At 38.2% G+C, this 22,098-nt stretch overlaps 1 protein-coding gene across 3 annotated transcripts in view; it reads left to right on the top strand.

Moving 5' to 3' along the window:
* The window catches only part of PLCE1 (phospholipase C epsilon 1), a 196,888-nt gene that overhangs the window by 75,296 nt on the left and 99,494 nt on the right, over window positions 1-22,098 (top strand). For 2 of the 3 annotated variants that reach the window (XM_042456837.1, XM_042456836.1), the window contains exon 3: window positions 16,876-17,158. In XM_042456837.1, coding sequence (XP_042312771.1) covers window positions 16,876-17,158 — 283 coding nt within the window. Of the gene's footprint in view, window positions 1-4,996; window positions 5,020-16,875; window positions 17,159-22,098 lie in introns of those variants that run through there. The other variant, XM_042456838.1, reaches the window with a different exon arrangement.

Raw genomic sequence — 22,098 nt, 5'->3', positions numbered from 1 at the left:
TAAGAATTTCAATCATCATAGGAAAAATTGGGAACAAACTTTCCCTCCATATTTTCCAGGACTTTATATTCCTAGGAATGGTGTACACCACAGTGACTTTGTCCGTCAGTGCTTTTAAAAATGCATATTGTTTATACCTGTTGTTATTATCCTGCAGTCCTATATGCTACGCCTGGGAGACCTAATCCAGCCATCTAGGATACTACATGGGGTAGCCCCCCATCCCAGAACCCCACTTCTTTAGAAGGGAGATGAAGTGACAGAGACATATCCAGGTATCCATGATTCAGATGCATTGCCTCTCTCACCCTCCCTGCACAGTAGAATCTAAGGAATGGTTTGGGTTCTCTTCAAGCCCCAACTTCTCTAAGTGGGAAAGGAAGACAAAGGACAAAGATGGCTCCCTAATCTAAGCAATGGTGCCTCACTGCCTTCTGGTTCACAGAGTCGTCTGGGTTTGGACACATGCCTTCTCATTTCAGAAAAGGTCCCTGCCCCTGCTATACAGTACATACTTACCTGAGAATAAATCAATCCTGATGAACTTAATAGGACTAAAAATAAACATGTGACTCTATTTGTACTGGGGAAACCTATACAAAACCCTCCCTATCCATGGATTCCTTATCGAAGGATTCAACCATCCACGGCTTGGAAATATTAAAAAATATATACAAATTCCTAAAAGAAAAGCTTGATTTTGCCATTTTGTATAAGGGACATCATTTTACTTGTTGTTGTGTGCCTCCAAGTTCTAAGGAGAACCTGTCATAGGGTTTTCTTGGCAAGTTTCTTTTGAAGGGGTTTGCCACTGAAATCCTCTTGCCCAAGGTCACCCAGTGGGTTTTTATGCTTGAGTGAGGATTTGAACCCTGGTTTCCAGAGTCATAGTCCAGTGCTGAAAACACTACACCATGCTGTCCCTCACCATTTTACTACATCATTGTATTTAATGGGACTTGAGTATCCAGGAATTTTGATATCCATGGTGTATGTGTGTCCTGTAACTAGGCTTGCCATTTCACGGCAGTGGGCGGGACTTTCCCGCCTCCTGGAGGGAGTACCCGGTCCCACCCCGCCCTCCCCCCATTCCCGGGTGGCTGAGCAGCATGTCTGGACCAGCAGCAGCAGCTGGAGCTAGCAGGGGGCGGGGGCTGCTGCTCTGCCCTGCCCCTATTGGCCAGCCCTCTCAAGGAGCCAGCCCTCTGCTTCCTTATTTGGGCATGCTCCAACTCCAAGCAGGGAGGGCTTTGCGCTCAGGCAAGCTGCTTTTAGTTCTTTCCCTCTTTCTCTTTTTCTTTCTACTCCTTCTCTTCTTGTTGTTATTCCGTTTTTTTTCTTCTCCTCCTCTTCCCCTCCTCTTCCTCCTCTCCTTTTTCTTCCTTTCTTCCCTCTCCTCATCTTCTTTTTCTCTTTGTTCCTATTCTTCTTCTTTCTCCTCCTTTTCTTCTTTCTCCTTCCCCTTTTTTCTCCTCCTCCCCCTTCCTCCTCTGCTGTTGCTGTTGTTATTGTTGTTGTTGTGTGCCCAACTCCTTTCTGACTTATGGCAACCTTGCCTCTAGTCCTCTTATTTACCCCCCTCTCTCTAAGCCCCCCTCCTCTTCTTCTCAGGAGTCCATGGCTTCTCAAGGCTTTGCCCCCATTACAAAAGAAAAAAGACTTTGCAAGGGATCTGACCCATAAATCCCCCCTAAGTTGAGACATACCTGGGGAAAAAGAGGGGGTGAGGGGTTTGGGGGGGGGTTGGAGGGGGCAAGGAAGAGGAGGAAGAGGGGAATTGCTAAGAAGGCTTGGGAGTGGGACTTGTAGTTTGCAGTGGCAAAAGGGGGTGCCTGTGGTCTTTCAAATCCTATGCCTGCTTGGAAGTGGGACATGTAGTTGTAGAATTGGGCGGGGGGGGTATTTGGCCAGAAAGAGAAGTACATTTCTGCCATCTGTCTAGGAATAATGCCAAAATGTCCTCCATTTTGAGCAGCTGAAGAAACATGCATTTATATTAACATTTTTTAAAAATTATCAATTTTTTCATGTGTCCTCCATGTTTTAAAAAAGTGTCCTACGTTTGAAAATGTGGCCCTACATTTGTCCTACATTTGTCCCGGTTTGGAGGTCCTGACTTATGGCAACCCTACCTGTAACCAACCCCAGCAGATCCCAAGGCCCAATGTATTATGTTTATTTATTTTTTTCATGAGCCCAGGCAAAATGGGATTTGGTTTGTTTTTTCATAGAGTATCTATTCAGCTACATTGAAACAAATAATACAAATGGATTGTGTGTGTGGGCAAGAACCATTAACAATAGGAGTTTTTATATGTCAATGTTTTTGTTTGTTTGTTTGTTTGTTTTGGTATTTGGGGGAGAATTACAGCATAGGTACAGTACTGATTCAGTAAATGTGCATGAGAGACCATATTTGTATGTGCAGATTTATTGTCTTTTATACAACAAGGGTAAATCATGCATGTATACCTTTGATCAAACTCATGAATTCAGCTACAAAGGCAAGAAAATAAGACATTCAAAATTTGAACAGATGGGGAAAGACGCTGAAGATGTTGTGAGCTTAGATAAGCAAGAAAAATGAAGGAAGGGTGCTGTTGCCATCAACCAGACTTTAATTACCTTACTCCCCTCATGTCAGTCAGATATATTTATTACAGATATGTCAATAAGTATAATAAAATGAAAGTAAGAAGGAAATATTAGGCCTGATGAACAAATGAAAGCAAAATGAAATTCAGGTGAGAAATCCAGTGTGCTGCCAGAAATCATAGACTGATGAGAAGTTTCTTTTTTTAAACTGGAGACATGAGCACTAACATCTACTCCAAGTCTTTCATAAAGCAATTGTAAATACAGAAGCTGAAATGTAAGCAGAGATCTAGCTCTTCCCCTCCACTTTGTAGGGGATGAATTGCAGAGGTAAAAATAAGATTGTTCTGTCTATAATGCAGCAGTAGTTCGAGCTGATTAAGTTTAATGAAAGGTTGGAACACCAGAAAGATAATTAATTATCTGGAGATACGGGGGGGGGGGGAAATGGATGAGTAAGAGTATTATGCAAGTATCATGATTGATATGCTTAGTGAGAACGTTCCACCTGCTTTTGCATCTTTCATGCTTTCTTCTTTTTCCTCCTCACACAATTTCCACGTTAGTCCTATCTTATCCTTTCTCTTCAACAATGTGTGTGGAGACTTCAGTTTGAGAGCTGTGCTTGGCCCAGTGTTAGTCATGGTCATTATTTAGTGGAACGGGGGGGGGGGTTAGTTCATATTCATTTATTTAAACAATAAAGTGATTTACATGTTAATCTGTCTGTTGGTCTGTTGTTGGATGGCAAGGTCTCAGGGTGGGAGCATATGCAGAGGATATGTGTGCCTATTTACTTAGCAATCCGTTGTCTGCTGGGAAACCCCCTGACCCTGGGTGATGTTCATTTGCATGTGTTGACTCTTGATTTTGGTGTTTTTCAGGACTGGTAGCTTTGTTTACTTTCAAGGGTTCTTCTTTCCTGTTGAAGTTGTCCAGGAGTTTGTGGATTTCAATGGCCTCCCTGTGCATTCTGACCTGATAGTTGTTGGCATGATCCAGAATTTCAGTTTATAATGTGTTCTGCTACTGCTGATCTTTCTGGCTGACTCAGTCTGCAGTGTCTCTCGTGTTCCTTGATTTGGGCTTGAACACTGCGTTTGGTGGTCCCTATGTAGACTTGTCCACAGCTGCACTGTATGTGGTATGTGCTGCTTTTCAAATAACAGGTCTTAGAGTGGTAAATGAAATCATAAAATGAAAACACAAAATACAATTTAATATTAGATATACAGGAGAGCAATAAAACAATAAAACTTACAATATTAAAACCAGCTAGCTGCTTCACTTAAAGGCCTGGACAAACAAAAAAGAGATTTGCCTGCTGCCAGAAAAACATTGGGTTGGTGCCAGAAGAAGCTGCCTGGGAAGGAGATTCCATCTGAACGGCATCCTTATCACAGGGAAACCCATTTGAATTACAGCTCTTACTAGTGGTTAAGTGTGGATAATTAGCCCCTAGGCTAGGACATATGGCACTCAAGTAATCTGGCTATGGTTATTCAACAGTCATGTAGAGTCCGTTATTATATTTCACAAATGAAAACTGGGACATATGTGGTCAAGTTAGCAAATGTTATTTATGAGGAAGCACATAAGCTGCAGTTGCTACAGTTTACTTTTGCCTGTGCTTACAAGGAAGACCAAGATTCTACCCCCTACTCTGTTGAGTGAATTGTGTAAAAACTACTTTTGCACTTTGAACTTAGTTTGCAGATATTGAAAATAAGCTGACAATAAAGGAGAAAAGTAGTAGTAGGAGAAAGAAACTGACATTTTAAAAGCGGCTATAAAAATAGGAAAACAGAGGATTAATCAGGACTTTATCTGCAAAATCAGTTGTGGGTAAGTTATATATGCTCTGCATATATATTATACTGTTCTTTAACTATGGGCCTCAACAGACTGGCCATAAAGGCCAGCATCAGGATGGAGTGGGGCGTGACGTCTGCATGAGACATGCCCTGACTCTGCTTCCATGCTGGCATGATGCTGCATGCCCCACCACACAGTGGGTGATGTCACAGCGCTCCTCTGGCACTGCGTCCAGATGACACAGCACCAAAGAAACTCAGAAAAGCTGTGGTGCCAGTAGCTATGCTGCCCTTTCCACGGAGCAGAAAGGAGCCACTTTTTGTGCTTTTTTTGTGCCATGGAAAGGCCAGATCGGGGCCACAGCATATAATTGCTGCCGCCCTGTTCCAGCGTTGAAAGGGGCGGCATGTTAAACCCCTATGTTTATAGGATGGTCTGCATTAAAATACATTTATCACTGGAGACACATTTGGCAGGAACTGAGCGAGAGGTTTCTTGGTGTCTGCTCCCATGTTCTGGAACTTCCCACCAGGGGAGGCCAGATTAGCGCCATCTTTGATGTCATCTGTCAACAGGAAAAAACATATTTCAGCTTTTATGTGCTCCCAGGTGCTGTTCATTTTCCTTTTAACTGATTTATTTTCCAATTATGTTTTTAATCAAAGGATTTATAATTTATGTTTTAATTATAATTTTGTAATTTATCTCTATTTTATCATTATGAGCCACCTTGATTGCTAATTTTAAATCACTGTTTTAACCTTGTGCTTGTCCTTGGGAAAGGGCTGCAGCCATAGCTTGAACTATGTACTTCTTACTAGCCATGTACAACTTGCAACCATTTGAAATCCTGGGCTGATGGATAGTGGGCTGGAAAATAAAGGCTTTGCTTTTTGATACAAGAGTAGGCTGCTAATATGCAACTTCTAAGAATAAGATGGTGTTGTTGTAGACTAATAACAGTTGTTGTCTGCAAAATGGTTTGCTAGGGTCAGTTAGAAATAGAGTAAGAGCCAATTAGGAAGATCCAAATAGAGTTTTGGAAACTAAAACTGGAAGGACTTCAGAGAGTTCATTGTTTAATTTATTTGTTATTTAATAAATAAAATGTTAATGGTTTTCTTTCCTACATCTTTGGGTGTTTCCATTTAAGATTTGATAAGATGTGAGTCAGTTACACATTACCACTGAATCTGCTGATCAACACAGCTAGTTATCCAATATATTCGTCAACTTGAGGCCTGAGTACCAGATACAGGGAGGTATCTCAAGGGTAAAAGGACCCCAAAAGTTGCAACAGTTGAACTAATCTAGATAGGGATTCTATCACAATTAATCATAATTGGGTTTGTTGTTAATGTGTGCCTTCAAGTCCTTTCCGATTTATAGCGACCCTAAGGCAAACCTATCATGGGATTTTCTTGGCAATATTTGTTCAGAAGAGGTTTGCCATTGCCTTCTCCTGTGGCTGAGACCATGTGACTTTCCAAAGGTCACCCAATGGGTTTCATGATCGAGCTGGGAATTGAACCCTGGTCTCCAGAGTTATAATAATCCAACACTCAAACCATTATGCCACAAATTATTCAGTACAGATATATAATCTCGTGTACAGGCAGTGTCTTCTTGTTGTATTCCACACTTTCCCACTGGAATTTGTATTGTTTCTCATTCCTTTCACAATTGAGGGTGCCATATAGAAACTTTATTAGATTTCTAATTTATATTCTGTAAATATTACTGTTATTGTTACTTTCTGTATAGTTACTGAAAGAAACTGCTTTTATCCATTACAGTATTAACACTGGTGCCATTGCAATAAATACTTCTAAAATGCTTTTCTCGACATTAAAGAAAACTATACCATGTAATACTAAAAAAGGATATCTAGTATTCTTCTCTTTCCAACCATGTTAGCTGATACACAACAAAGAAAACTCCATAGCACAGTTGTGAGATAAAGGTTTAGTGCCAAGGTGTGTACATGTGTGTTAAACACTTTTCACAACACCTTCTTGAATTATAGGCTGTTTATACAGAGCTACATACTAGATATATCATGTCTTATTCTTCTGCAAGTTATTTATGATTGTTTACCTTTTACAACTACGATAGTTTGCAGAGCCAAGGAAGTGTCCTTCAGTATATGAGTGTGTGTGGTTGAAAAATAATCACTGCAAAATGTTGGCTTTTCATGTTTATATAATGATTTTTTACTCTATAGATTTCCTGTGATTGCTCAAAATGTATAGAGGAAGATTTTCACGTTCACTTTCATCTTATAAGAAACTTTAAAACACACACACACACCTCTCTAAGAAAATTATTTGAAAATAGTGACATTCAGGTTAAGTTAGGGCAACTTTAAGCTGAGAAAAAAATGATGAGACTAGCTCATTTTCCTCTCTTCATAACATCCTTTGAACATGAACTTGAGTTCCAATCTAGCCCTCCTGAAATCCCAATCCAGGCCTGCAGGGTTCCCCAGGGAGCTGTACTTTCTTCCCATGATACCACCATTCTGTGATTTATCAGCTTTTTACAGGTTTCCCTCCTAAAAGGCTGAAAAGTCCTTTCCTAAGACGTAATTACTAGCAATTAGAATGTCAAGCTAAAATGTTATGGTGTATTTGGTCCTATCCTTTTTCTTTTGGCTCTGCCCACCACTGTAATGTGGTCGTGGGAGCTTGCATGATCCAGTAGTTTGAGTGTTGAACTAGGACTCTGGGAGACCAGGGTTTGAATCCCTCTTCAACTGTGAAATAACTGTGAGATAGGCAAGTTACACTATCTCAGTCTAAGAAGAAATCAGTGGTAAGCCTCCTCTGAATTAATCTTGCCAAAAACAAACAAACAAACATGATAGGGTTGCTATAAGATGCAGTTGGAGCTGAAAGCACATAACATTTGAGGTCCCCCTGCACCCTGTGGGATGTAAATTTGTGCAGATAGATAGATAGATAGGACATGTAAGTCCTTCTTAGACTACACTGTTAGCTTTATTACTCTGCAGGGAAGCCAAACATTTAGTTTCTGTACATTCACTCTAAAGTGCACCTATAGCTCATCATGCAAGTGGAAAGACTGAGGATCCATAGCGGAGCCCTGTACATGTACAGAAATAGATGTTGTACATTCTGTTATGGAATGCTGTCTCATTGGTTTGAAAAGCATGACTTTTGGCCAGCTATTTTGTTAGATCACAGAATATCTTTAGCCATGGTCACTGAGACTTGGTTATCAATGGACAGTTCTGTTCCTTTGGCTACCATGGTTGGCTGGCTACACATGGCTTTTCTTGTGTGTACTCTCCTCAAATGGTAAACTGGAGAGGAGGGACTGCAATAATTTATGACATCATTGCTCATTAAGACTCTTGTCACAAACAGTAATACTGTACTTCATAAATATCTTTTGAAGTGACAACCATGCAAATAAGTCATCTCCCAGAGGATTTATAGGGTCCTTTCAGGATTAATTCTCAGAGTGATTATCAACATTTGTGTCTTTAAGCCCTATTCATATTACGGTATCTGTGGGTATTTCAATATCCACAGAGGTAGTTCATCATTTTCTCAGAATTTTTCTCCCAATTTTTTTATTTGGAAATTGTGGAAACCCCACTCATGTGGCTGGAGGACCTTGGACCTGTGCCTGATTAGGAAGCTAGATATTGAGCTAAACAAGGTTATAGAGGCAAGGATATCAGATCATTTCTTGGTGTCTTGCAAAGGTGAGATGCTACTTCCTCCTACCTCTGCCATACAGAGGAAGCATTGTCAGGATTTATCTAGGATATCTCTGAATTACTTTCTAAGCCTTCAGTCAGTTACCCAGTGATCTTTTAGGTCCAACCACAGAGTGGTGGACAAACTGGGCACCAGGAAGTGGGAGACACTCCAGTGGACCAGAGCTTTGTGTAGGACGCATTAAATCCAGATGTTCTGGCTGATCAGTTTAACCCTGCATCAAAAACTGCTTTAGAAGTTGTGGCACCATCAAGAATTCACTTAGTCATACAGCACCAACCAAGACATATTTCTGTTATGAAAAATAATATATTCCTATGTGATTTAATGTTACAGTTAAATGAATGTTGTCCTGTCTTTTAATACTGTACCTATAATGTGTGTGCATGTGTTTGTTTCTAGCACCTGAAGAAGACCTTTTCTTATTAAGGCCAAAACAAGTGGGGATTTTAAAAAGTTGATCATCTCAGAGCATGTGAAGCTTATTTCCTTGATGTCTTCTACTGTCATACTTTAGCCACATCATGAGAAGGCATGACATTAGAAAATACAATAATGCTAGGGAAGGTAGAAGGTAGTAGAAAGAGAGACAATATAGCCAGATGGATAGACTCAATTAGGAAGGTTAACGAGTCTGAATTTACAGGACCTAAACAGAGCAATGGAGGACAGGGGGTCTTAGAGATATCTCATCCAGAGGGTCACCATGAGTAGGAGTTGACTTCAGGGCAGTTAACAACAACAATGGTTCTGTCTCAGTTGCAGAGAACCTCGGAGTACTGCTGGATGATTGTTTGTTCCTGCACTCCTTTATCAGGGTATCAGCAAATTCATGTAATTTCCATCTTTTGAACATTATAGGATCCATAGGTTTTTGATCACTGAGCCTGTCCATTTGCTTATTCAGGCCTTGGTTATGTCACACCTGGATTATTGTAAAAGCTACTGGCAGGTTTTCCTTCCAGATTTCTTTAATTCTCCCTAAAAAATTATCTGTCTCTTCTTCATGTAGATCACTTCCAGTTCAGACCTGGGCCCATTTCAAACTTTTTGTTCAGGCATTTAAGGTTCGGTGCTGTCATCTTCCCCAGTAACTGGCAGCTTGGCTAGCATGGTATGTACCATCTGGTAATCATCATCATCATCAAACATTGACTACTCCTTTACAAAGCAGGTGAATACTAGCCACTGTGCATGTCACCAGCCATGCTTGAAAGGGTAGTACTAGCTAGTGACTCTGTGAACTCCCTCAGTTATCCTTTGAGTTGATGAGGTGGGCTGTCCACCTCCTTGGGTGACCATGTATTTAAAATCTTAGGAATGGAATTAGAATAAGTGGTTTTGGGAGCTATGGATGTAAATAAGGAAAGAGCTAATCAACTATCTGCTAGAGAGGGATAACATGTTTGTAGAGGGATAACATATTTGTTAATACAAGTATGTAAAATCCCACCTTCCTGTTTTGTGACTTATGCTTTCTACCCCAACTTCATAGCAAATTGTTGTAGAGGTGGAATTGGTATGTGTCTTTTCTTATTGGTAGTGTCTTCTAGAATTTCTCTGACTTTAGATGAGAGTGCATGGATGAGTTTTAACCTTATACATAACATTTATGTAGCACTTTAGATTCTTGGCACAGAGTTGACACTCTTAGCCTCTAGTTGATGCCACTTCTTCATGGCTTCTTAAATTAATGGAGAGACTTGGCTCTGGGTATTCTGGCAAGAATAATTTCAGGCACCTAAATTGTTGATAACCTCTCCTCTTTTGAGGTACACAGAGATGAATCACTACATCAAGTAACTCCCCTTTAACTTGTGGAACCATAATAGCCTTTCCATCAATTCTAAAGCTGTTAACACTTATTAATTATACATTACTTGTTACAGTGTGTTTAAACAGTAACTGACTCCTGTTACTCATTACACAGCTGTAAAAAAGGAGAAAAGGTAGCTTATTACATTTTTGTTGCACCACTTATTACTTTTCCATTTTTCTCTCTTACATTTATGAGAGCAAGAAACTAAGGATTTGAAGGGTAATTTACATTTCCTAAGGCTTCAGCCTTTGTTACAGAGACAAAAATATTTAAATATCAAAAATATCAAAGTCAAGTCTGTTAGGGTCTAGCTTTAAATCAGCAGAGTAGCAGAAATGTGCCTTTGTCTAACTATGGGGCTGAACAGACCAAAAAGAGCTGGCGACTAGGGGGCATGGCGTATGCACAGCATTTAGATGCCACACACTGCTGAAATGTGGAAAAACTGCTGCCCTAGCAGCAAAGGCAACTTTTTCTGGTGCAAAAAAGAGCGGCATTTTGCCACTTCTTTTTGTGCCAGGAAAATGCCGGATTGGGGCCTCAGTATGTGGTTGCTACGGCCCCTATCCTGTGCTCAAAGGGGCGGCAGCAAGCCGCTCCTTTGGGGCTGTCTGTTTTGCTCCTATGCTTCCCTAAGAACTGAGACTGACTCGAAAACAACACAAGTAGCTTGCAGTTCAAACAAAAGTTTACTAATGGCTTTAATCTACATATACATAAAATCTATAGCCTAACCTAGCTAGTGAATAGTTCAGGTCTTTATCTCACCATCTTTCCAAAGAAAGTTGAGAGAGGAGGATGATGGAAAAGCAACAGTTCAGTTGAAAATCTTTGAGAGACAATGTTTGTTAGTCCAAAAATGTGTGTGTGTGTGTGTGTGTGTGTGTGCGTGTGTGTGTGTGTTTGTGAGACTTACATGGTTAGTTTGAATGAGAGAGAGAGAGAGAAATTTGCATGCAAGAAATCCCTATTTATCTAAGGAGGGGGAAAGAGAATGCAAAAATCTTCCAACAGAATTGACAAGAGAATGGCATATAAAGTTTAAAATCCCATGCGAAAAGGCCTCTTGAAAAGTAATAGCTATTTAAAAAATAAACCCTCTAACTTGCTACTCCAAAGAGTAACTTTTCTCTTACTTGATACATTGCTTTTAAAATTTAACTTTGCTACAGCCTTATTACCAAAAAAGATAACTATTTTTTTCTGAGTGCTGAGAACTTTACACAGCAGTATGTTTGGTTTCCTCTTAGACATATTACTAGTACATACCAGTCACTAAGAACATTGTACCATTCAAATTAAACTATTGGAAGACAGCGGTCCTTCTTTATATAATTTTCCTATAACGCAGTGATTCTCAAACTGTGAGACAGGATCCCGGGGATGGGTGGGCAAGAGTTGCTGAAGGAGAAAGTGAGACTTGGAGGCCTTGAATTTATGTGAATTTATTTAAATTAACCTGTTAATTTGATCAGTGTTATTTCTTTATCAAATGTTAAAATATGAATATCTATGAATGTACAGTACAAACAAATATTCACTATATAAACTAAATATATTTATTCACATATTATGTCAAGGGGTGTGGGTGGGATGTCCATATGTAACTATAAATGGGTTCACAAGGGTTAACAATTTGAGAGCCACTGTTATAAAGAATCCCAGACTTGTACTAAACAAAAAGATCTTTATGGACAACAGATTCCCAAGGAGGATGGGCTTAATTTACCTGTCTTGAAAAGGTGGTAGTGCTTGGTAAAATGAAGGAATAGTAAGAGAAGAAGAACGCGTTCCTTCCTTATCAGACAAGGGAAATTGGAAGTATAATCCAATCGCAATCTGAATGCAATCATGGGGTTTAACGTTATTGTGTGATAACCCACTACACGCAAATTTGGGTAATGGGAAGTCAGTCCGAGTGCAGTCATGGAGTTTCACGTTATTGCGTGATAGACTACCACACGCAAATTTGGGCAAGGGCATGCTATTTTCGGGCAATGTGGAGTCAGTCCGAACGCAATTCGCATTCACGTAAATTCATTGAACTAGCAAATTCACGTGAATGCATTCTGGCCCCACTTTCTTTTCATTCGAAATTAAGAGAAATCCCTCATGTGTGATATAGTCCCCTGTCTAAGTATGGGGCTGAAAAAGGCTTAATTTTTAAAAAGCCACAATTTTCGCAGGGCTGTTGATGACAGAGTGTCTTGGAGGTTTCTCATTTATAGAGCTGCCATAAGCAGAAGCCAATTTGACAGCAAATCACAGCAACAAGCCCTGCATCCCTGAATTTACTTCATCTGAGCTGTTTGAATGGTCTTCAGACATAAATAGAAAAAAGTAGGTGAAATGCACTTTTGGGATGAGACAGTTGAAGAAACGCACATATTTCCGAGACAGCTAATTGCCTTGATGTCTACTTTCATATAAAAGAGATTAACATCTTTACTCCTTATAATTATCTTTACAACAAGACACTGTCGCCGGTTTCTGCAAACAAAAGATTTCTTTGTGTTGGTAGTCAAGAAAACTTGAATGCAGCATAAGCAACAGACATCTTCACGGGTTGCAAAACATTAAATATTTTGGAAGGTAACTACAGTAATTAGAAATTATTTTTGTTAGTCAAATATTTTCAGAACACACTAGAAAGGAATGTGTATTATACCAGTGACTCTGGTATTCTGAAGATAACTGAGTATAAATATAGCAAAAAAGATGGCAAACGGCTGTCCAAGACTTACCCTGTGTCCCAGTTAAATGTGGTGAGCTGAACAGTTCTGTACCAGTTATCTTATTAACAATAATAGTAATAATACAATAAATAGGTAGTACAACAAAGCAGCAAGTCTAAATAGAGAAAAAGTTACTTGCATGCATCATACATTAACAATTTTATTTGGACTGTAAGTTGCTTTGGACAGAGACCTGCTTACTGTATCTTTTGTAAAGTGTATAGCACCATTTAACAACATAAATAATAAGAAAGTTTTAAATAATGAATGGATAATGTTTTTAATCAAAATGATATAATTATAGTTGCTTGCCAGTTTCATTTGGCTTTTTAAAGCAAAGATATGCACATCATATTTAACCTGACACTGTGCCATCATGACATGTTTTAAAAAACAGATATGGAATAATATATCACTGTGGTGACAGAACTCAGGACTTAATCTCTTCAGGAAGAATAGTTAATGAATGGCAGGTAATGAAATTATTAACCAACAACAGAGCTGTGAATATTAGTGCCACGAAACTATACAGTTACTTCTGGTCTCTTTTGGAATCTGTTCCATTTTCTTAAAGCATATTGCTTTTGATATACAGTATAAACATCAGCTGTCTTGTTTTTGTTTGTTTTTAAACTGAGAGATGAATAAGGAGGTGAAGGTTTGTCATAGCATCTTTCATTGATTCTAACCTGATGCTTGTTTTTTGCTGTTCACAATACGTGTGCAACAGATAACATGGGAATTACTCCTAAATCAGTGGCTATGTGATTTTTAATTCACAGTTAGGTCCATGGGTGCCAATCTCCTGCATCACACCAGCAGATCTTTAAAGGCCTTTAATGGTTTACCTTGTACAGTACTTTTATTCCCTGCAGAGTTCATTGAATCACTTTGGAGCAAAAAAATTAGGGTCACAAGGCCTCCAAATTTGGATTAGGATTACAGCAGGGGGCAATAGCATAAAGTCCTCTTTCTTCTCCGCAGGAGAATCCTGATCCAGATTAGTTTCCCTTTCCTTACTCTCAAGAAAGAACTCATTTAATGTGACTGGAATCTGTATAAGTTAACTGACTCATGCCCTCCAGTATTTCATAGAAGAAAAGCAGGACATGTGTGGCCAAGTAACATCAGAGAGTGATGAAAAGTGTGTAGCCAAACAAGAGAACGAAAGGTATTATGAAGAACAGCATGCAAAAGTACTGTTTGAGGCAATGAAATCTTGGAATTTATGTACTGAGTTTAGGAAAACCTGAAAAATGGGGAGGGGGAAAACCCCAAATGAATCAATACAATACTGATATAATTGGGAAGATATAACTGGGGGGAAAGTGTCTCTCATAAAGAAATTTTTGTACAGTATTCCAGTGTCTTTTTAGAATGTCTCACTCTAGCTAAAATCCTGTACCCATTTACCTAGGAGTAAGTCCCACTGAACTCATTGGAAATTACTTCTTAGTAAATATATGTGTCATTGCATGGTTAATTACTTTGTGGGGGAAATATTTTAGAAAGTAAGTAAAGAGTAAATCTTTCCCAGTGTTGGACATCTACCAATTACAATTTCTTTCCTATGACATAGTGCATCACTGGCACACTAATACATACAGAGGCTTAGTAAATCAAAAGGAAGGGGTGCAGAAAACCAGTAAAACTAAGCTTTGAAACGCAAGGTTTGTGCAAATCTCAGAAACAAATATTCAGACTGGAAGGGGTGGAGATAAAGAAGTGGGGAATCTGGGACTCTGCAAGAGAAACAGGAAAACTGGGAATGCAAAGGACTAGGCATGGCTTTCGAGCCAAACTGTGACTCTTGGAGGGTTTGCTATTTCCTGAAATGGCTTGTGGTGTTTTCTAAAATTAATCAAGCTACCCCTTTTAAAATGCATTTTGTAGATGAAAATTGAGGTTATGAACATAGGAAACTCTCTTATTCAGAGTTCGGTCACTGGTCTATCTAAATATAGACTTTGGAATGGCAGTGGGTCTCCAGGTTTTCAATAGTGGGTCCCCAAGTTTTCCTGCCAGTATGGAGATGCTAGAAATTTGGTTTGGGATCTTTTCTTGGTAAAGTATGTACCCTGTTTTGTGTGTTCCAGTATTCTGAAAATGTGGCAATTTTAATTTAAGATAGCAGTTGAGCTCTTATGTAGTTTTTCAAAATTTTGTTAGCTACAACTAGTATTCAATGTCTCTATCTTGCTATAGTGCCAGATATGATTAATGGTAGTAACTGACTAAGGATTTCATTTGGTGCTTTGCAGTCTGAAGAAGAAAAAGGATCCTTTAAAGGTCAGGTTGTCTCAACATTACGAGTCACAGATTATGTTGTCTTTCATCTTACTAAATATTAAGAATCCTGTGGCTGACTCTTCACAAAGATCTTCTGGCTCATTTATTTATAAACAGCCAAAATTCACATGGCTCATTGAAGGCTAACAAATTTATTGTAGACTTTCATGGCCCACAGCCCTTTAAGCGGAGACACAAAATGTTATCCACAGTTGGCAGATTGATTATTTGTGTCTATAGATGGAAGCTGGACAGGGAAAACCTAGCATAAAGCAAAATGTTCTTTATTAACAAATATGGTAGTCTTTAGTCTTTGTAACATATTGTAAAGGCCTTGAATATTTACCCAGAATTGCTCAAGTTGATGTTGATGATCTTGCTTATGATGTGAATGAAAAAAACAATTGGTAGTGCTTCCAGTCCTTAAAATTTGTTTCTAATGGCCAAGACTGGTGGTGCAGTGGTTGAATGCCTGTACTGCAGCCACTCACTCAAAACCACAAGGTTGCGAGTTCAAGACCAGCAAAAGGGCTCAAGCTTGACTCAGGTTTGCATTCTTCCGAGGAGGTCGCTAAAATGAGTACTCATATTGTTAGGAGCAATTAGCTTACAGTTTTAAGCCGCTTAGACACAGTTAGTTCCGTATGAAGCAGTATATAACTGAAGCTGTTAAAAAAAAGGCTGTTTCATAAATGTGGCTTCTACGATTTAAAAAAAAAAAGATATAATACTGAAAATACCTTGTTTTGGAGATACCTGAAATAATTGAGAGACCAGAATAAACCGTACTACATTTTTCATTTTGTTCCCATCAGATAATATACTAGTTTACCTTTAATTCTCTGGGTTAATATGAATTGAATGGTTAATCTATATCATTGTTTAATCATAAAATGGTATAAGTGTGACTGGCAGCACTTAAAACTTTATTTCATTCTTAAATTCCCTGAAAACTGTATTGAAACCAACAATTTTCTGAAATGCCAATAGTCCGCCATGCTTACATGAAAATGTTCAGGATATCTTGTCTGACTAAACATCAAGCCTAGTCAAAACGATTTAATGAATTTCTATTTTCGATTTTAAAAATAAAGAAATTTGAAGAGTATGTTCAGGATGTAGCAAAAGTAAATCAAAGTATTTGAAGAATTAGGCCCAAGTCCCATTTAATACAATGGCACAGCAAAATGGTGTTCCTTGTATAAAATGGCATAATTAAGGTTTGCTCTTTGGAATATGTACTTTTTTTGAATATTTTCAAGCTATGGATGCTTGAATCTGTGGATAAAAAATCCTTGGATAAAGAGGGCCGACTGTATAGTGTTTTAGGGTATTGTTTTCACCTTAAGGTTGTTTGAGACACTATAATGTATGCAGGGTTCTCCATCGAACAACTCCCTTGATACAACTCCCCTAGGGTCTATACCTCTAAAAATATCTGATGTTGTAAAACCCTTGAACAATTCACACTATTAAGAACAACAGAATGAGTGAGTGACCATAAATACAGCTACATAAAAACTTTTTCCTAAAATTATGTACCTGTTTTACACATTTCCTGTATACATTTCCATTCCCTTCTGGATTCAGTATAGAAGCTTTGTCATTATCTTCAAATCTTTCTAGAGACTTGCCATATCCTATTTTCTCTCTTTTGATGTTGACATCTGAGTGGCTCCAAACTTTAAAACAGTAACTGTTATATTCTCAATCTGTTGTTCTCCAAATTTAAGCAAATTGGATTAGAATAATATTTTAGTGCAAAATGTAAGAGAAGCATAGGGATCTGTTCTTCTGTACTGGGGGGGGGGAACCCCACCAGAGTTCATTATATTATCTGAAAAATGGTTTTATTTTTCTTTGTGTTTGACAGATCTTCAAATCAGCAAAAGGAGCAGACGATTCTTTGGAATATTTTCCCCACCCAGTGAAGGAACCACGAACACCATGCCACCATACAGATTGCTGGTGTAAAGGAGACAATTTTAGCATAAAATCATGTATTCACAGAACTTCTGAACACCGTGCCACTTTACGCAGGACTTCTCTTTCAAAGTTTATCAGTGGTGCTTTACTAGAAGCAACTACATCGTTGGGGGCCAGAAGTGGTACATTAAATATCTTAGGAGGATCAACTGGAAAGATCATGCTAAAAGGTAATTAAAAGAGACTGAATAATTGTGAAATCGAAGGCTTTCATGGCTGGCGTCCATAGTTTTTTGTGGGTTTTTCGGGCTATGTGACCATGTTCTAGAAGAGTTTATTCCTGATGTTTCACCAGCATCTGTGGCTGGCATCTTCAGAGAATAATTGTTGACAGCATGATAATAGAGCAGGGATTCTAAGGCTTCAACTTTTTCTCCACATTGGAATTGATAAACTGAGTATTGCCAATTTGTGTATCACAATTGGACCAATTAGAACTTGAAATCAACATTGAATGTTTCTAAAGAATTCCACACACGTTAAAATAGTCCTTAAATTTTATTGTTAAAATTAGAATCTCCTCCCTTTTTTTGTATGAATGGGCCCTGAGGAAAACACATAAATCCTGTTCTGCAGATCCATTAAATCAATGGGATTTACCTATGTGTTGACTCACCATTGAACAATTGATTGACTAGGTCTACTCTAGTTGGAACTAACCAGCAGGATGCCAGACGATATGTTATTTTAAAAATATTACATCCCATTAATTACCAGGATTAAGATTGTCCATGCAACATTATGCTGAGCTGGTTGTATTTAGGTAACTTTTTAGTATACAGTCAGCCCCACACATTTGCGGCTTTGACTTTTGCAGATTTGATTATTTGCGGATTTGATTAATATGTTCACTCTAGGAATTGCTGAGTCCTCCAGAGAAGGTCTGTGGGAAGTTGATCATAGAGTAGTACTGGAGGACCTAAAAATTCCTAGAGAAAACACTTCACTAGGCATTTGTAGGTCCTCCAGCATGATTCTATGGTCAAATTCTGGCAGATGTTGACCACAGAGTTCTGCTGGAGGACCTAGAGATTCCTAGAGAGGTGTTCTCTCAGGTTAAAAAAAAATTGTCTGTTTATTTGTCATTTTTCCACTTTCCCTGTGTCCTTAACCCAAGCAAATGTGGATGGCCTACTGTATAATAATTTATTTGCAAAGAAGATAACGCTGTGCCTGTATTTGTGTCTGTATTACAATGGTCCGAAATAGATGGGCCAAAAACGCTGCCTTTGGTCCAGTCTGGGGTGTGGTGTTCAGATGATGCATGCCCCTGAATTGGGTCAAAGCTGCCAAACCTTGCTGGCAGTCCGTTGCAGAGTGCAGCAGTGGCCAGCGTCTGTTGCTACGGTCCTGTGCCAAATGGGGAACAATAGGGGCAAGAGTGGCATCTGGCTGCCTCTTTTGCCCCGTCTGCTCTAGGCCAAAGAATTATTTTGTGTCTGTATTTAATTTAAGTTGGCAATTAATGAACAAGAGGTTTTTTTTACTAGAAATGCTCAGAACACTGACACAGGTGTCACAAGCTGTGCCTGACTTGACTTAAACACATTATGCCCAAAGATTATCATTCAGTTGTTAACCAAGGCTAGTTGTTTCTGTTGTCATCCTTGCTCTTGTTGTTGAGTGCTTTCAAGTTGACTCCATCCTATGGTGACCCTTTTCTAGGGTTTTCTTGGCAAAATTTGTTCTGAGGAGAGATTTGCCATTGCTTTCATCTTAGGTGGAGAGAATGTGACTTGTCCAAGATCATGCAGTGGGTTTCCAGGGCTGAGTGGGGATTTGAATCCTGATCTCCTGGAATCCTCTTCTCAAATCAGTATACCACACTGGCTCCTTGTTCTTCTGCTATTACATGTTTTATATACATACTGAATGTGTATGGACAAACTATGCCTTTCAGGGAGTATTTAAAATTTCTTGCTCTTAGAGAACATAAAACACTTTAGGTTATGATGTCAACAAAGCACTATATAAATATACTGTGTTTTCATTATACTTACATTAGGTAAAATATTGGAGCAAAGTTCTGTGATAAAGTAGACCTTAATGAGGCTGGAGTGAAAGAGCAACACAGGTCATAACTGTTTTGGATACACTCAAAATACATTTGTCTCTGTATCAAATAACTTGGATAGTTTATGTTTCTGAAAGTTAACTGGTTCTTCGTCAAAAGATTTATAAAAAAAGATCAAATAAATACATTGTTCATTTTTAGAGCAGAGATTGTTAATGAGAAACTGTGGCGCATAAACATATTTTAGTATCTCAGTTGTACATGCTTGACTACATTGATGTGAACAGTGCTGTCATGATGTTATGCCTCTTTCCTTTATTTAATGATACATTTGCTCTGTTCACTAATACTGTGATCAAAGAAATCATTTGTTGTTGTCTTGTTATATTTGTTTTGAAATATACCACACTTGAGTACAATGTTTTTAATAAGGATTTTAGGGCTATTTGTATTTCTAACAATTTTATAAAAAATGTGTTATTACTGCCCCCTTGATAAATCTTGAATTTCTGTGGTAGATTTGACAGAATACATTTTATACACCCATTGACATGTATTTTTTAAACACAACTTTACTATATCTTTTGAACATTCTTCTGTGTCGCAGTGTTTAATATAGCATTATTAATAGCATTATTGATTGCAATGATAAAAGATTATAGCAAATGTAATGGCTAAGTTCAATTGATTATTAGAGGACATAAATTTGCTTAATTTTTCTTTTGATTACGTTTTCAATCCTGTACATAGTTACATACCATTTAAATTGCTGGAGCTTAATTTGGAGTAGAGAAATATAAGATTACATTGTCAACCAAATAAATGCAAATATTTGGACATGAATTGCTTGCAGATTGGATTGCAGCTCTTAGTATGAACGTCTGCCAGTCCTTAAATGTAAAATTCCTTTCGTTGGAGGTCTGGTGTTTTAGCTTTTATCTGGGAAGAGGGTAACCTGATCGTTCCGCATGTCTTCTTTGTGGCTTATACAAAGCATGCTATTAGTGCATTTTGCCAGTTTGTAGTTTCAGACTGAGCAGCTGTTGCCTAACAGCTAGTTGAACAAGTGCACTGTGATATATTTTTCTGCTTTTAAAAGTATCTGAATTTCTGATGTTATAGAAGAAAACTAGCAGGAAAACTGTTTACTGGTAAGCTTGATGTTCTGTGGCCTATGTATGAACATCTGTTGCTTTTAAATCTAAATTTTTTTTGAATAGAAAGGAGGATAATTAATGATAGGATGTTTTTGTTATTATCTATTACTGATGTAGTGCGCAAGTTTCCATTATTAGCCATGAGACTGCACAACCAATTTGTGGATTTGTCCTTTCTTCAGTACACTGTTGTTATGAGCATACATCTGTGGTTTTCTGAACCCATAGCCTGAATGTTTTAAAAACAGCAAATTGTGATATTTTACATTTTATGAATAAAATTTTAACAGATGAATGCATTAGTGTAGTGTATTTTGTTTCATAAATGTGTGGTTGCACTTCCATAATCATCTTTTGTGGGGGTAGTTTACTATCATTGGCTCTTTTGTTCAGAAAGTTTATTTAGCCAATTGCTTTGGAAGAACACTGCTATCTTTATTAGTAATCACGTATTCATTTGTTTAATTTTTTTGCTGGACTGCTAATGTTTGCAGAAAATAAAAGAATTCAACTAATAATAGGTTCCAGCGTCCTGTGGTTTGTGGTTTGGTGAGGCATGGGAACTCCCTAGTAGAGATTATTTATTTATTTATTTATTTATAGTAAAACATGTGAACAAGCAAGCAGAAGAAAGATAGAATCACATATCAAAATGTGTACATGTTTAGAATAATAAAGGTTTTAAGAGCATAAAACATGATCTAGCAAATAGCAGATAATTCTAAATAGCCCTCCTGGAACTGCAAATCTCCAAATTGCATGATATGCAGCCATGGCAATTCAAGTGGAATCATGGTGCCACAATTGTATATTGAGAAAGGCCCTGGGGTTGTACTTTCTGTCATAAACTTTGGTTCCATTAAGATGTCGTGTTTCTAGTCCTCCCAGCCCTGATCTGAAAGCTCAGAAAGGCCATAGGCCTATGTACTACTTGGTTTCTTTCATATGACAGTGTGTTGGAGTTTTTTTAGTTTTGCTTATCATAAATTGCCCCATTTGGATTATTACCAAATAATGTGAAATGGAGGGAGAAACTGATACACAAGAAAGAAAGGAATGTGTGATATTGCAGCATATTCTCAATTCTTCAGACTGTGCTTTAGAGGATCAGGAACAAGATGTCTGAACTGAGTCACTGGCTGGGTCCGCACACAACAGTAAGCCAGGATTCAGGACAGTTATTGGCACTGTCTCCAGAATTCCAGAAAGATGGCTAATAATAGCTGTTGGGCTTTTATACTTGAATAGCATGACATAACACTTATATAATATCACTAACAGGTGCCATTATGATACCAAATTGAAAAAATGACTTCACTTTTAAGAAACTTCCTAAGCCATACAAGAGTTCTTTTCTTTAGCTGACCTGAGAAAAGCTATGTGCTGTTGATCTCTGTTTACATAATGTACATAAGGACATAATAATAGTAAGCTACTTTTGCTAGAAACATTTTTATTGTATTTTTGCTGTATTTAACTCTTGTAAATTGTTCTAATAACTGTATATTGCATGGCGATATAAACAAACTGATTCATGAATCAAAACTAAGCAGTTTGGATTTCCAGTAACAAGATTTCCATGTCAGTTGAAATGTCATTATAATATTCAGGAAGGGGGGGGATCTAATTATTTTATTTATTTATTTAAAAGATTTATATCTCACCTTTCTCCCACAATGGGATAATTGCCCTCCCACTACCACTTGTGACAATGACAGAAACAAGAGTTGGTGAAATGAGAAGCCAGGAATCTACAACACAGCAGCCAACAGGACATGCAGGCACAAATTTCTATGTGGGAAATCAGTTAAATCAGGTCTTTTAACCAGAAGATTGCAGGTTCAAAACCCAGGGTATAGAACAGATGGTTTTTCTTAGTCTGATCCCATCAGAGGATCCCAAGGGATTCCCCCTGATGGTCAGAATTCCTAAGGAAGTC

This window comes from Sceloporus undulatus, chromosome 3 (genome assembly GCF_019175285.1).
Source record: "Sceloporus undulatus isolate JIND9_A2432 ecotype Alabama chromosome 3, SceUnd_v1.1, whole genome shotgun sequence".
Taxonomy (NCBI): domain Eukaryota; kingdom Metazoa; phylum Chordata; class Lepidosauria; order Squamata; family Phrynosomatidae; genus Sceloporus; species Sceloporus undulatus.
Note: the sequence above shows the minus strand (reverse complement) of the source record. Positions and strands in the feature narration are given on the sequence as shown.